The following is a 16785-nucleotide window of genomic DNA, read 5'->3' on the forward strand; positions in this document are numbered from 1 at the left end:
ATAACACTTAGTCGGAAAAACAATAGGTGGCGGCACTGTACTGTTTTGTTCTTAAGAGGACTATGGAGTGCTGACAATAAGCAGCTTCACATACATAGTAACTTGTGTGGATAGTAAATGTCATGGGTACAAAATAAAACGATTTAGTCATGGAATAAAAAAGTAAGGGTATGTTCCCACGGTCAGCAAATGCTGCGGGTTGGGTGCTGCGTACATCCACAACGTCCAACCCGCAGCGGCCAGATGTTACAGCATAGTGGAGGGGATTTCATGAAATCCATGTCCACTATGAGTGCACAGATGCCCGCGGATCACCTGCAGAGACGGACATGTGGCGCGTCTTTCCAGACCGCAGTGTGTCAATTTATCTTGCGGAGACGCTAGTCTCCACAGGATAAATCTCACCTGTCCAATGTATTGGATGCGGTGATTCCACACGGTTCAATGAACACATGCAGAATCCCTACGTTCAATAGCCGGCAGCGCTTTGGGACACAGCGGACATGTGCTGCATCCAAAGCGCTGCCAGTTACTGACCGCGGGAACGTCCTAACATACTGTATGCTTTATTGTGCATTCTATTGTTTCTTATTATGGCTATGTACAGAAACATTTTTACACATCTTGTATACAACTTGTACTCACTAAGACACTAAAACACATGACGCGTATATGGAGGAATGCTTATATCTCATTGGTAATAGTCCTGACGTTGCAAATGAACACAATAAAAGAAAGTACTGGTAGTTAAATAGTGGTAGAAGTGATCATTCATACAAAACTAGGACACAAAAAACAGCAAGTCTTTTCTAGTGGATCCCTTAATGCATTACAGCAACTGGCCAGAATAGCAATTAAAATCATCCATGAAGTCTGAAGGAATTTAATTTCCGATCAACAACCCAATAAAAGTTCTTCTGATCACAAGGGTACTCCTGGACAGGCAGTAAGGCAATGTTTCCTAAAGTGATTCCCTGTGAATAAACTGATCAGAAATGGTCATTGTGATCAGCTGCAATCTGCCAGAGAGCCTGACCACAAGTGCTCAATTTCTCTGGACTTCCCCCCCACCACAATGTTAAATTAATGAGCCACCTATGCAATGCACAGATTCCTAAGGGCCCCCTAGAGAGACCCTAACTGATGGAGATCCTAATAGGGAATTTAAGAAAAAATGTTTTCAGAAGCCAATGTCACTCAAAAGTTGAATAATAATAAGTTTTATTTCTATGGCACCAACATACAGAGGGGACTTGTACAGACAAAGACTTTGCAGACTAACACATAACACAGATACCAGGAAGGCCGTGCCCGCAGGCTTACAGAAGGGCTACTGCTGCACAGTGACAAGCAAGCGAAAGCTTCAGAGAATTTATATATTACACTGGAATGTCTCTTTACTACTTTCTAGCAGCTAGTAATGATAAAACTTGGCTTAGAAAGCTCCATGCATATCCAATCAATATAAGGTATTAAATAACAATGTTGGAGACAGAAGGCAGCAGTAGTATAATGTCTCTCTAAGGTGGTGGACTAGGAAAGCTTTATATATATATATATATTTTTTTTTTTCTTTTTATCCATTTTTGGAAATGTATATAGCCATCATACTGTATTATACATTTTTGACTGTTTTAGGCCTTTATAAATGACTTAATCAAAATGAACTGATTAAATAAAATTGAATGTTTGTCTACGTGTGTAACTTTTGTACAACCACTTTGTTATTTCAGACAAGTGGAAATTTTGAGTCCTGCCCCAGACTAGCCGTTTGCCTGTTCCCGGAGTTACAGGAACACAACATACACATTCCTGTATCTGTCATCTACGACACCTGCATCATGTTCTTTCCATTATTCAAGTAGGAAGCTTTCACCAGCTTTTGAGAAAACAGAAACCACAAATTCTTGACACAAGTGATTTTCTAGTAAGTAGTGCCAGAACCTGCTGAAATATCTGGCAACTACCGTATTATCTTCTGGCGTATTAGACGACTTTTTAACCCCTGAAAATCTTCTCAAAAGTCGGGGGTCGTCTTTTATGCCGGGTATCGTTTTTATTGAAGCAAGCTACAGGCGTCGGGAACGCCCGGGGTATGGAAAAAAGAGAGTGTGGCCTGCGCCGCTTCACTGCAGTCCTCTGTAGAGATGGGCAAACCCAAACAGTAAAGTTCTGTACTATTCAGGTGCCCGGACACCAGGTGTTTGTCTCGCTGCCATGTGCATGACAGCGCGTCAAACACAGCTTCTGATTGGCAGGGAAATCATCCCCGCCGGTCAGAGAGGCGCGGTTTCCACACTGTCAAAAGACAGCGGGAGCGCTCAGCTGTGATCGGAGGTATAAACTTTACCCCCGGTTACTGGTGTCAACTGAAGAGACAACCGCTCCCATCATCCAACAACATCGTCTTATACGCAGGAAAATACGTAAGGAAAAAGTTGCAGCAAAGTTTGGGCATTAGTGTAAGCATTTGATGAAGCCTATAAATAAAAATGTACACATATGTTTTATTATAAACCGAAAGAACTTGATCGGCTCTTCCTCCTATATTATACATACATTTACAATGGGGGAAAACGCTCTGACTTACAAGGCATCACAAGGTGTGAACAAGATTTGTGAAAAGGGAACATTTATGTTGAAGCAAAACCTATATTCCCTGCAGACTGTACTCTATCCTGCCATTTGTAAATGGCAATTCATTTCTTTGTAACATGCCGCCAATGTCACTACTTAACCCCTTCAATATAAAATAGACAACATACCCGGGGAGAGGACCTCCGTTTGTCAGTTCAAAAACCTGATGTGGATTCAACAGTTTGCGAAAACTGCAGAGCAGATCACGGCCCTTGAGACCTCCGCTCTTAGGGTTGACAAATACTAGAAGAGGGCAGGAAGTCGGAGGTAATTTTTCATGCTAAAAAACAAACAAAAAAAGAAACAGTTAAATTAAAACATATTATAGATAAGCTAATCAGGAATATATTTACTACAGTAGTGAAGGTCGCCCACCAGAAGAACTTACCTGACACTTAGTCCTGTCGTATAAGCCATTAAACCATTCAAGGAAAGATGTGAAAAGTTCATACATGACACAAGATAAAACTGTCCTAATTTACTACAAAACCTAAACTACAGGGCAAAAGCTGCTTGTAACTGCATGGTCGGCTCATATACACTTCAATCTTACCAGGCGAGTAGAATTTCCTAATGTATCATTGACTGCTTTACTAAACTGGCTTCATCATACTACCATGCACACTGGGTAGGCAGAGCATCCTCTGTAAAAAAAAAAAAAAAAAAAAGCTACCGTATTCCAAAATGAATCAACAGATATTGCTGCAGGATTAGGTAACAGTGAATGTAACCTTTATTTTTTACGTCATTGCACCATATGTTCTAAAGCACACATGTCAAAGTCTGACCCACAGGGTGATTATATTTCGCCAGCCACATGGACAGCACACTTTCAAATGCATCGGCATCCTGGATGCAAATTCAGTTTCAAGCAATGATGGAAGAGGGAGTTGTCCCCTCCTTCCATCATTCTTCCTCTGCATCTGACATCTCAGTACAGTGGAAGCAGTGACATCACTATTTCACACCCGCTGGACCGAGCAGTGCAGAGCTTCAGAGGACTAGCTGCAGAGACCTGAGCAGCAGGGAAACAAGGATAGGTGGCTAATTATTTTTTTTAACGTGAGGACTATTATACTTTACAGAGGACTATATGGGGTAATTGTACTGTATGGACGACTGTCGGGCTCCTTGTACTGTATGGAGGATTATGTGGGGCCCATTATATTGCATGGAGGACTATGTGGGGCCCATTATATTGCATAGAGGACTATGTGGGTCCCATTATATTGCATGGAGGACTATGTGGAGCCCATTATATTGCATGGAGGACTATGTGGGTCTCATTATATTGCATGGAGGACTATGTGGGGCCCATTATATTGCATAAAGGACTATGTGGGGCCCATGATGTTGCATGGAGGACAATGTGGGGCTCATGATATTGCATGGAAGACTATGTGGGGCCCATGATATTGCATGGAGGACTATGTGGGGCCCATTACATTGCATGGAGGACTATGTGGAGCCCATTATATTGCATGGAGGACTATTTGGGGCCTGTTATATTGCATGAAAGACTATGCAGGGCCCATTATATTGCATGGAGGACTATGTGGGGCCCATTATATTGCATGGAGGATTATGTGGGGCCCATTATATTGCATAGAGGACTATGTGGGTCCCATTATATTGCATGGAGGACTATGTGGAGCCCATTATATTGCATGGAGGACTAGGTGGGTCTCATTATATTGCATGGAGGACTATGTGGGGCCCATTATATTGCATAAAGGACTATGTGGGGCCCATGATATTGCATGGAGGACAATGTGGGGCTCATGATATTGCATGGAAGACTATGTGGGGCCCATGATATTGCATGGAGGACTATGTGGGGCCCATTACATTGCATGGAGGACTATGTGGAGCCCATTATATTGCATGGAGGACTATTTGGGGCCTGTTCTATTGCATGAAAGACTATGCAGGGCCCATTATATTGCATGGAGGACTATGTGGGGCCCATTATATTGCATGAAAGACTATGTGGGGCCCATTATATTGCATGGAGGACTATGTGGGGCCTATTATATTGCATTGAGGACTATGTGGGGCCCATTATATTGCATGAAAGACTATGCGGGGCCCATTATATTGCATAGAGGACTATGTGGGGCCCATTATATTGCATGGAGGACTATGTGGGGCCCATTATATTGCATGGAAGACTGTGGGGCCCATTATATTGCATGGAGAACTATGTGGGGCCCATTATATTGCATGGAGGACTATGGGGCCCATTATATTGCATGGAGGACTATGGGGCCCAATATACTGTGTGTAATGCTATGTGGGGATGACAGTTGGGGCATCATACTGTGTTGGTGCCACCATTTTTTGTCAGGAAGGTTGAGGGGGGGTGCAATAGGGTCATCATACCATGTGTGTGGCGGGTACTTTGGAGGAATTCACTGTGGGGATATCATACTGTGTTTGGGGTCACTTTTGTTGGCATTATAGTTGTCATTATACTTTACTACCTGTACTATTTATTAAAGTCTTTTTTACCCTTTGTTATTACAAATTGAACTTCGGCCATTCAGCCATATGCTTTTTGCTGCTCTTAGATAACATATTATTCCGGTATGCCCCTTTTGTGATTAAGTTATTCTAAGATCTATTAATGAAAATGTATTTTGTGCATCTCACAACCCCTTCAAGTTTGTTTCCATACTAAAAGGTACATTCTTATATTTGATAACGAAAAATCTTCTTCAATTGTAGATATTTTTTAAATAACAAGGTCGGCCCGCGACTTTATCCAAGTTTTTAATGTTGGCCCTCTGTGAATTTGAGTCTGACATCCCTGTTCTAGAGAGATTCTTTAAGCTGACAATACACTTCAGACAACATTTGATGCAACTAGATATTTTCATCAGGATCAACTGACTATCTAATGTGTATGTGGGTCTCTGAACTATTTTTTGGCAGCAGTAGTCAGGGGAAATCCGGATCAGGCATGTTGGATTTCGCCCTGCTCAATGAATTGTTACTGCAGGAGATAAGATGATGCTGAGTGGTCTAGCTTATATCCCCCTCTCCAATAATAAAATATAATGCTCATTAGGGCAAGCGCCATGTTTAGGATAGAATAGGGAGGAATAACAGGCATCACAAACGTATGGACTAGTTTAAAAGCTTTAAGCCGGGACCACGTTTTTGCCACGTGACAGTGGCTCTGTCAGGGATTCGGTCTGAAGCCTGAAAAACGGTACAGATGTATCTGCCAATGTGGCCACTGACTTTAATAAAACAAGTGGAGACACTTTTTGATCTGTCTGACCTAATTTTTTGTTCATGGCAGCCGTTGAAGTGGGCACAAAAGCAAGTTCAACTGTGCTCTGTGCATGCCTCCAAAAGCCACAACCAAAAATTAGGTCAGACCATAAATCGACTCTGGTTCGTCAAAGTCTATGGCCCTGTTGGCAAATTCATATGTCTTAATCCCATTTTTCAAGTGGAAGCCCAAATAGCGCCACTGATGTGTGGTAAAAATATGATATGAAGAGAGCCTTTCAAAATCTTTATTTTTACGACTATGATACTACATTAGGTGTTCACTACATGATCATCAAGCTGTGCCAGCTCCATTCAGTATATGCTCTGAATGTAAAGTATGAATGTCAGAAGTAGATAAAACCTGTAATAAATGCTGGATTATGGATCTCTTGGATATTGGTTTTGAGCTTGCATGAAGGGCACAAAGAGAAATGTTTCATTAAAACTTAGCTTCTAAGAAATCTGCAATAATTCAATAACTTCAACAACACTGCTGCCCCCTGTGGTAAACTGTGTTACTGGATGTAACTAAAGAGAGACAAAAAAACTGACTGGCACATCCAAACTAATGTGAATAGGTGCATACCAAGAGGAGCTACCCCCATATACAATATACAAAGAATGGTTGCACTAAAATTTGGTGGCCAAATATTATCTGGTGGGCAGATAATATTTGGCCAAATTTTATGCTGAGAGTCTCATATTTTTTTCTATAATTCTAAAGCTGTATTGCAATTCTAATTACATATATTCCACATTGATATGCCTTAGCATGATAGAGTGCAACCATTCTTTGTATAATGCATGTAACTAAAGTCAGATAACATCTATCAAGGTCAAATCTACAACAGCAAGGAAGTAGAGTAGAAAAAAACTACATACACAAAGTGAAAGTAGTTAAGTGAAACCTAATGCAGAAGCCTCTCGTAAATGACAGGAAATCTGATCTAAAATACAGTCATATGTTAAAGTTTGGGCACCCCTATTATTGTTAACCTTTTTTCTTTATAACAATTTTGTTTTTTGCAACAGGTATTTCAGTTTCATATATCTAATAACTGATGGACTCAGTTATATTTCTGGATTCAAATGAGGTTTATTGTACTAACAGAAAACGTGCAATCTGCATTTAAACAAAATTTGACCTGTGCAAAAGTATGGGCACCCTTATCATTTTCTTGATTTGAACACTCCTAACTACTTTTTACTGACTTCCTGAAGCACTAAATTGGTTTTGTAACCTCATTGAGCTTTGAACTTCATAGCCAGGTGTATCAAATCATGAGAAAAGGTATTTAAGGTGGCCACTTGCAAGTAGTTCTCCTATTTGATTCTCCTATGAAGAGTGGCATCATGGGCTCCTCAAAACAACTCTCAAATGATCTGAAAACAAAGATTATTCAACATAGCTTTTCAGGGGAAGGATACAAAAAGTTGTCTCAGAGATTTAACCTGTCAGTTTCCACTGTGAGGAACATAGTAAGGAAATGGAAGAACACAGGTACAGTTCTTGTTAAGCCCAGAAGTGGCAGGCCAAGAAAAATATCAGAAAGGCAGAGAAGAAGAATGGTGAGAACAGTCAAGGACAATCCACAGACCACCTCCAAAGACCTGCAGCATCATCTTGCTGCAGATGGTGTCACTGTGCATCGGTCAACAATACAGCGCACTTTGCACAAGGAGAAGCTGTATGGGAGAGTGATGCGAAAGAAGCCGTTTCAGCAAGCACGCCACAAACCGAGTCGCCTGAGGTATGCAAAAGCACATTTGGACAAGCCGGTTACATTTTGGAAGAAGGTCCTGTGGACTGATGAAACAAAGATTGAGTTGTTTGGTCATACAAAAAGGCGTTATGCATGGAGGCTAAAAAACACAGCATTCCAAGAAAAACACTTGCTACCCACAGTAAAATTTGGTGGAGGTTCCATCATGCTTTGGGGCTGTGTGGCCAATGCCGATACCGGGAATCTTGTTAAAGTTGAGGGTCGCATGGATTCAACTCAGTATCAGCAGATTCTTGACAATAATGTGCAAGAATCAGTGACGAAGTTGAAGTTACGCATGGGGATGGATATTTCAGCAAGACAATGATCCAAAACACCGCTCCAAATCTACTCAGGCATTCATGCAGAGGAACAATTACAATGTTCTGGAATGGCCATCCCAGTCCCCAGACCTGAATATCACTGAACATCTGTGGGATGATTTGAAGCGGGCTGTCCATGCTCGGCGACCATCAAACTTAACTGAGCTGGAATTGTTTTGTAAACAGGAATGGTCACAAATACCTTCATCCAGGATCCAGGAACTCATTAATAGCTACAGGAAGCGACTAGAGGCTGTTATTTTTGCAAAAGGAGGATCTACAAAATATTAATGTCACTTTTATGTTGAGGTGCCCATACTTTTGCACTGGTCAAATTTTGTTAAAATGCAGATTGCACATTTTCTGTTAGTACAATAAACCTCATTTGAATCCAGAAATATAACTGAGTCCATCAGGTATTAGATATATGAAACTGAAATAGCTGTTGCAAAAACCAAAACTGTTATAAAGAAAAAAGGTTAACATTAATAGGGGTGCCCAAACTTTAACATATGACTGTACAGTGGGTACGGAAAGTATTCAGACCCCTTTACATTTTTCACTCTTTGTTTCATTGCAGCCATTTGGTAAATTCAAGAAAGTTCATTTTTTTCCTCATTAATGTACACTCTGCACCCCATCTTGACTGAAAAAAACAGAAATGTAGAAATTTTTGCAAATTTATTAAAAAAGAAAAACTGAACTATGAAATGGTCATAAGTATTCAGACCCTTTGCTCAGACACTCTTATTGAAGTCACATGCTGTCCATTTCCTTGTGATCCTCCTTGAGATGGTTCTACTCCTTCATTGGAGTCAAGCTCTGTTTAATTAAACTGATAGGACTTGATTTGGAAAGGCACTCACTTGTCTATGTAAGACTTCACAGCTCACAGTGCATGTTAGACCAAACGTGAATCATGAGGTCAAAGGAACTGGCTAAGGAGCTCAGAGACAGAATTGTGGCAAGGCACAATTCATGTATGTTATTCATTCACACGGAAGGACAGAAAGTAACTGACAGATACAGGGCCTGAAGGCATCACTGTTACAGTCTTTATGTTAGCATTTAAGCTTGGTGTAGAAGCTTTACCTCCCTACTCCAGCAAAAACAAGTGATAGTAATGTTTCCTTATCGGTTAATAGTTGGGTTAGTATGCTCCCAATTTTTTTTTTTTTAACAATTTTCTAAAGAGATGTCCTTAATCTAAAGGCCCTTTTACATTTAGCGATGCACCAGCGATCCGACCCGGTCAGGATCGCTGGTGCATCGCTAAATGATCGCTAGTGAGCTTTCATACAGAAAGATCTCACAGCGATGCAGCAGCGACGCAGCGGACGATACTCACCTTTCACACACAGCGATCCTAACGTCCTCCCGCCCGCCTCCACGCGTCGCTTGTCGTCACAGCAGGAAGTCTCAGCAGGAAGCGCCCGACGAGAAATGGAGCCGGACATTCTCGCGCGATCAGCGATGGACAGCGGGGGAGCCGGTCGTTGGTAAGTATCACAAACCCATATAACAACCAGTGACGTTTTAATGATATTGCTAGCGATATCGCTTAGTGTAAAACCCCCTTTACTCTGTACAGAACGTCTTACCAAGACACAGGTTTACATGCTCCTCTTCACAGGAAACATTTTTTCAGAACAGCCTATTTACAGAGATACAGCCCAGCAATACACCATAAGATTTAAATACTTGGAATGCTGTGCTGATCCAAGCGTTCACGTATCACGTAAAAATGATTTTTTTAAATAATAGCCATTAAGATGACAACTAAGCTTACTAAGGTTTGCAAAAGCTAACTCTAATTAAAGACAATTTTCATCTCTTTGGAAATAAGTAACCGAGGTCACAAATAAACAAGCATTGTCCCTATCCGACGCAGAGACTCGTACCCTGATATGTGGGATTATAGTAGCCGTTAGCTGCTTGTTGTTAACAGTAGTGTCTTTTGCTAGCATAAATATTCGCTCCGCCTCAGAAAAACAGGAGATCTGCAACACAACAGCACCTGGAAAAAATATATAAAATAGTCAAAAATTCTACAAATATTTGGACAGCGTCTGACTTTTCTCATTAACCCCTTCCTGATATGTGACATACAGATACGTCAAATATCAGATTCCCATGTACAGAGCAGGCTCGGGCTCTGAATCCGCACCATACCTGGAAGATGCCAGACACAGCTGGCACCTTGCAGTAACAGTGTGCATGCACTGGCTCTTAATGGCCCCCTGTGAATCTGGGAGAGCCAAAGGGTTGTCATGGCAGTTAGGAGGCCTCCGCAGCTGTGAAGCTGTGTGGGCTGGACAATGAATTTAGGGTATTTCCGTACTGGAATGGGGTCATCCTAGCAGAGAAGGACAGTTTGGGCATATGTAATCTACTTATTTCCAACTACGAGCATGTATAAAATTTTGTACATGTGATAAACAACACTCCAATATCTAAGGGTACCGTCACACTTGGCGATGCACCAGCAATCCCGACAACGATGCGACCTGGTAGGGATCGCTGGTGCGTCGCTACGAGGTTGCTGGTGAGATGTCAAACAGTCAGATATCACCAGCCACGCAGCAACGATACGGAAGATACAACGGTCTCTCAGACCTGTAGTATTGAGGTCGTTCGTTGTTGTCCCTGTCAAACACAGCGATGCATGCTGGCCAGCGGGACACCAGCGATCAAAAAATGGCCTGGGATATTCGTGCACGATCAGCGACATCGCAGCAGGGGCCCAATCGCCGCTGTGTGTCACACGTAGCAAGATCGCTGTTGCGTCACAAAATCGGTGACGCAACAGCGATCTCGCTATGTGAGATGGAGGCTTTACTGATAAATACTTAGCATTAAGTGTAGCTTCTGTCCTTTGCTGCTATGTTACTTTTTGCCATGTGATATATAGTATGTTCAAAGCATTATATAGGCTTCATAAACTTTTTGGTCTTCTACCTGAAATTATTTGGCAGCTTTTTAGCCTTTAGTTGTTTGCTACAAGACTGCACCATGTGATTTTATAGGTGTATATTCAGACACAAAGCAAGGAAATATGCCAAAACATATAGTGGCATGTAAAAGTTTGGGCACCCCTGGTCAAAAATACGGTTATTGTGAACAGTTAAGTTAGTTGAAGAAGAAATGATCGCTTACAGGCCCAAATTTAAAGGTGACACATTTCCTTTGCATTTTAGACAAAAAAAAAAAAAAAATAAATAATAATATATATATATATATATATATATATATATATATATATATATTTTGTTTTTCATCTTATATATATTGTAAAAATTACAAAAAGGAAAAAATATATATATTTTTGCTAAAGTACAAAGGAAATGTGTCATCTTTACCTTTAGCCCTTTTAGAGATCATTTATTTTTCATCTTGCTTAACTGTTCACAATAAGTTATTTTCACCAGGGGTGCCCAAACTTTTACATGCCACTGTATTATGCACTTAAAATTTTACAATGCCTTGCCAGGCAACTATAGAAATTTCACATAGGAAAGGCTACATTCTAAACGGTACATTACCTTGAGGAGCATAAGCTGGAATGACAGTAACCACATTTTCTGTAAAGAAAGCAAGACATTTCAAAATTATACACATTAAATATTAAAGTTGGTTTGTAACTAAATAAGTGAAGCAATCCATCCACAGCATAGATGATAAAAGAATGACTGCTGGATGTTCCAACAGTCATAAGAACAGGAGTCCCTGAGATCCCACTGGCCCTGCACAATGCGATCCCAGGTGGACCAATGGGTTACTTTGACCGCCACAGGACTGCAGAAGACCCCTGTTGCTACTTTGTCAGCACTCCTGTAAAGATCAGCTATAGGCTGACTTGTACTTTTGAATAATAACACCATTCATTTTATCATGTGATGTATTGTAAAGTGGGGAAATAAATCCAAGTGCATTGAAATTGCAAAAAAGTGCAATTACACAATTTTTTTTTATATATTTACATTGTTTATTTACTGTATCTGTTAGTCCCATTAGGGGACTTGAAGCTGTGATCAGATGATTACTTGTACTATATATAGCAGTACATCATCACTGCTACCTATAGCTAAAATCATGGTCTCCGGTGAACGCTAGCTACAGGCTGGCTTTCATAGGAGAATTGTCATGAAAAGCACAGAGGTCTTCAGCAGACCTTCGACTTTCATGGCAACCCATCGGTGCCCCGTGATCACTTCATGGGTGCCAACAGGGCCCCTTACCGGCATGTGTTAAATGTGGATGTCAGTTTGATAGCGGTATTTAACAAGTTAAACAGCCCTGTGTAGAGCACCGCTCAACCTGTGGCTGTTAACAGGCACATGATGGCTAATGCAATCAACTGGCCAGGAAAACCCACATCAAAGACAGGGACACGACATATAAAGCAAATGTACATCATATGTTGGGAAGGAGTAAAAAAAAAATGTAATACGTAATCAAACCATCATTTGAATATGAAATTGGTAAACTCACTATACAAACAGCAAACCCTCACTAAACTCCAGCAGTACAAAAACAAATTTGTTATAGGTCTTGGAATGGGGATACAAGCATAAAAAAAAAAGATCAATGCATGTTTAGCATCACTGCTATGGTACTGACGTGGACAATCATGTTTCCAGGTCACCTTTACTGCGCAACAAACGCCGCAAAAATAAAACCGAAAAACCGATGGCGTAATTGCATTTTTTTCACTATTACACTTGGAACTTTTTCCTGAGCTTCAGTATGTTATATGGCAAAATGAATGGTGTTATTGAAATCTAATCTAACTCGTCCTGCAAAAAACAAGCCCTCACACATCTATGCGGATGGAAAATTTAAAAAGTTACAGTTCTCTGGCCACTAGACGGGACTTGTGAGAACCACCTCTTACCTGAGCACATCTGTGGCTCTTCTTTTGATTAGCCTTCCTGGATCACCATCATTCCTGCAGTATGGCCCACATGTGGTGTCACTCATGGTCAGGTAATCAAAAGAAGAGCAGTGGGTTTAGTCCATTCTACTGTCACAGATTAGTATCATGAACGGTGATACGGAACATGCGAATCGAACCTCTCCTCTACCGGTGACGTTAGATTTACTAATACAATATTTGTCCCTAAATGTGCAGTGAAAGCCAATGGTACATGTCAGCATAGTGAAATCTGTCAGCTTATAATCCCAGCCTTCTTCTCATCTTAGATTGCATTAATGGGCCTTAGAAAGGATCACATTAAAATCAGATGACCTCAACGCACAAACAGAGCTCTTTAAAGTCATTATCTCTAACAAGCGATCAATGATCTCTCTGTCCAAATCGAAGACCAAGAAAGTTTTACATTTCATTCCATAAGAAATTCTGCTCACCCTTTATTTCCAGGCTGTCTTTCAATATATTGCTATACTCCTCATTAGAAAGTAACACTGGTAGGCCAATGAGCAAGAGTTCTACTTTAACATCAGGCTTTGTGTTTTCTTCTAAGTAAAATCTGGTCTGGTTCATTTGCCGGATAGAAGTCTAACAAGAAAAAAGTTACACAAATTGTCCAGATTTGTAAGGGAAAGTTTGCTGGTTCTGAATAATTCACTACTAACGGATTGTTTAGTCATGACATTATCATGATTAGAAAAGACTACTAACCTTCCGTATGTCTTGAAGTCTGTCCAGAATTAACTCTTCAGCTGGCAGAACCATTCTCTGCACTAAGGAAACACAGTGACAAAAAAGATCATTGTTCTGCTTAACTAAAAAATAAAGGTTCTGACTCAGAAAACGGCAAATCCTCAAAGCGCACAGTGCATGTACTGGGGAGATTCACAAGTCTGCAGTGACTGCAGGTATTCATTTAGACCGGGTGACCCCTGTAATGCCATGTTTTGTAACAGTCATGCCTTTTTATGTTATTATTAGTTATTGTGGATCATAGAATGTCTTTAATAAAACAGATGAGGTCCTTGTATCACTACAAAAAGCATGAAATAATCATCTTCTGAATATGGGCAATACTTCTATATTACACTTTATTTTAGATCTCACTGCAGCATAGTTTCACCATAATAATACTAACGCTAAAAGCAGCTGTGATAGACTAGTCTTGTCTATGCCTATAGTCTGGCTTTGCAAACTATGGTAGGTTTTCTCTGAAACAACAATGTTTCAGGGTGAAACATACCTGACTGTAGTCATGTTGTCAGATTCATCCTTTTCGGGGTCCAGGCAGCATAAATCTAATGGCAGGTTCCCTTTCAATGGTATTTTTTGGTAACTAGTTACCGCATTCCATCATGTGTGGTCAGCTTCAGGTACAGCTCCAGCAGTTTTTGCATAGGTTTATAAATAAAATCGAATATTGTATAATAAATGAGCTCTTTAGCTTTGAGGCCACCGTCACACTGTCAGTATTTAACATTAGTATGTGTAAGCCAAAACCATGTGAGGAAAAAATCAGAGGAAAAGTATAATGGAAACACATTCTGCATTTATCACCCACTCCTGGTTTTGGCTTACAAATACTGACCGAATACTGAATGTGTGCATGTGGCCTAAAAGTTCAGATTTACATAAAAAACTGGGTCCATCATCTCTTTGATGAGAAATATGTTGCTTCTTACCTTGTTTGCTGCTCATAAGAACTTCTACCAATCTGAAATTCTCTACATTTTCATTCTGCAAATTATGACATGGCATCTATTATGGCATTTCGAACACTAAACCTATAAAAGTAACACTATAAATCTTTACGTTCAGTACAAAATACCCAAATGTCTAACCATGTACCCTGCTACTAAAACACACAATCGCTTTGTGGAATAGCCAGGAATAACTGGAATTGGTTTTAGAATTGGTTACGTGGAGGCTGTTGGCACACATTTACAGTATCAATATTATATGACATAAATGTACGCTCAGTATCTGACCTCTATAATTCGCTTCAATCCTGGGACAGGAGATCAAATGCCCTGCAATCTACTGCAATTCCAAGAATGGACAACCACATGATCTTAAAGGAGGGTCCTAGCAATCAGATAACCCACAGGCCCAACATTTATTTATCCGATTGCAATAGACAAACTTTGCTTACGACTAGGGGCATGTGATACGTCAGAAACGCTTCAAGGTGTTTTAATGTTTATTTTTCCAGGATTTACCAGTTTTTAAGGATTGCTAAATAATTACAGACGTTAAGACATGTTCTAATCTAAATTCTGATGTAGATGGTGGTCATGCTGGCTCGTGAATGAGCTTTCCAGTGCCACTGCCATACCCATGTGAGTCCACAATGGCTGTTACAATGGTACAATCTGGCCATGCATGGCTTATCACACTGGGCGAGAACGGACAGCTAAGGATGCATCGATCTTGTTAAACGAAACCTGCCAGCAGGATTGTGCACAGTAACCGACACACAGTGTCAGGTCGGCGCCGTTATACTGATTACAATGATACTGAAATCTATCTTGTGATTTTTGTGTAATCTTTATTTTCAGTTAATGTTATGCTCGTGCTCCAGGGCGGCCTGTGGGGGGGGGGTCTTCACGTGGTGCTCTGATTAGGTATTTATACTGATGGGTTATGACAGGTCACTGATCCCTCACTAACCTGCCCCCTATTTTACATACTAAATATTATATATATTGAAAAATAAAATCTACTTCAGCAGGCAGGTGGCGTACCTGCACTGCAGCATGATCGCATGTATAATGTGCATTTAATTATTTTATTTGCTGGATTAAATAAACACCATCTTGCTACAGCATGAAAAAAAAAAATTCTCCACCAAGATGGCACCACGGGCACCTGCGCAATAGCATTTATCGGATCACCAATAGATGCTACTTTGCCGGCGCTGTCATCTTAGTGGAGACAATTTTCTTTTTCCCTTAGCATGATGGCGCTGATGATGCCTACGCAATAGCATCTATCGGATCACTGATAGATGCTACTGCTCAGGCACGGCCAGCACCATTTTGAGACATTTTTTTTCTGAATTCATACCAGCAAATAAAATAATTAAATGCACACTATACATGCGATCATGCTGCAGCGCAGGTGCAGCCGTCTGGCTTCCGAAGGATATATTTTAATTATTTTTTTCAATATATATAGTATTCAGTAAGTAAAATTGGGGTCAGGTCACTGAGGGGTCAGGTCACTGAGGGATCATTGACCTGTCAGAAGCAATCAATATAAGCACAGCATCACATAAAGACCCCCCCCCACAGGTTGCCCCAGAGCACGAGCATATCATTATCTCAGAAACTGAAAATAAAGTTTACACAACAACCACAAGACCGATTTCATTAACCAAGGTATCATTGTAATCAGTATAATGGCGCTGACCTGATACTGTCTGTAGGTTACTGTGCACAATCCTGCTGACAGGTTCCCTTTAAGCAGCTGCACACCTATGTGTAATAAATTTAAAATAATGTAGATCATGTACTAGAGATGTAATTTCACTTGTACATTACAATTTGAAATAATGTTAAGTCACTAATTTGTATCTCTATACAGTATATGAATGCTCAAAAAAGTTAAGGGAACACTTGCGCATCACAATATAACCTCAACTCAATTAAACTTAAGCGATTATCAACCTGAGACATAAGCAACAGTGGATAAATTTAACTTGTCATGGCGCAAATGAAATTGGCAATGGTTAAAATGGGGAGGTAATGGCAAGACATCCATTGAAAGGGAATAATAGTTCTGCAGGTGGTGGACAGAAAATTCCTCTATACTTATCCTTACTAACTAATTCTTCTTTAGCCTTTCGATT

At 40.5% G+C, this 16785-nt stretch overlaps 1 protein-coding gene across 1 annotated transcript in view; it reads right to left on the reverse strand.

The window, feature by feature from the left end:
- The window catches only part of LOC141055619 (diacylglycerol kinase theta-like), a 202420-nt gene that overhangs the window by 25641 nt on the left and 159994 nt on the right, over positions 1–16785 (reverse strand). Inside the window, exons 11-16 of the mRNA XM_073552263.1 lie at positions 14618–14672; positions 13647–13708; positions 13373–13523; positions 11548–11586; positions 9907–10022; positions 2766–2917 (exon numbers count right to left, since the gene is read on the reverse strand). Of these exons, the coding sequence (XP_073408364.1) occupies positions 2766–2917; positions 9907–10022; positions 11548–11586; positions 13373–13523; positions 13647–13708; positions 14618–14672 (575 nt within the window). The remainder of the gene's footprint in view (positions 1–2765; positions 2918–9906; positions 10023–11547; positions 11587–13372; positions 13524–13646; positions 13709–14617; positions 14673–16785) is intronic.

Source organism: Dendrobates tinctorius, unplaced genomic scaffold, assembly GCF_039654945.1.
Source record: "Dendrobates tinctorius isolate UK_male_01 unplaced genomic scaffold, ASM3965494v1 ptg000189l, whole genome shotgun sequence".
Taxonomy (NCBI): domain Eukaryota; kingdom Metazoa; phylum Chordata; class Amphibia; order Anura; family Dendrobatidae; genus Dendrobates; species Dendrobates tinctorius.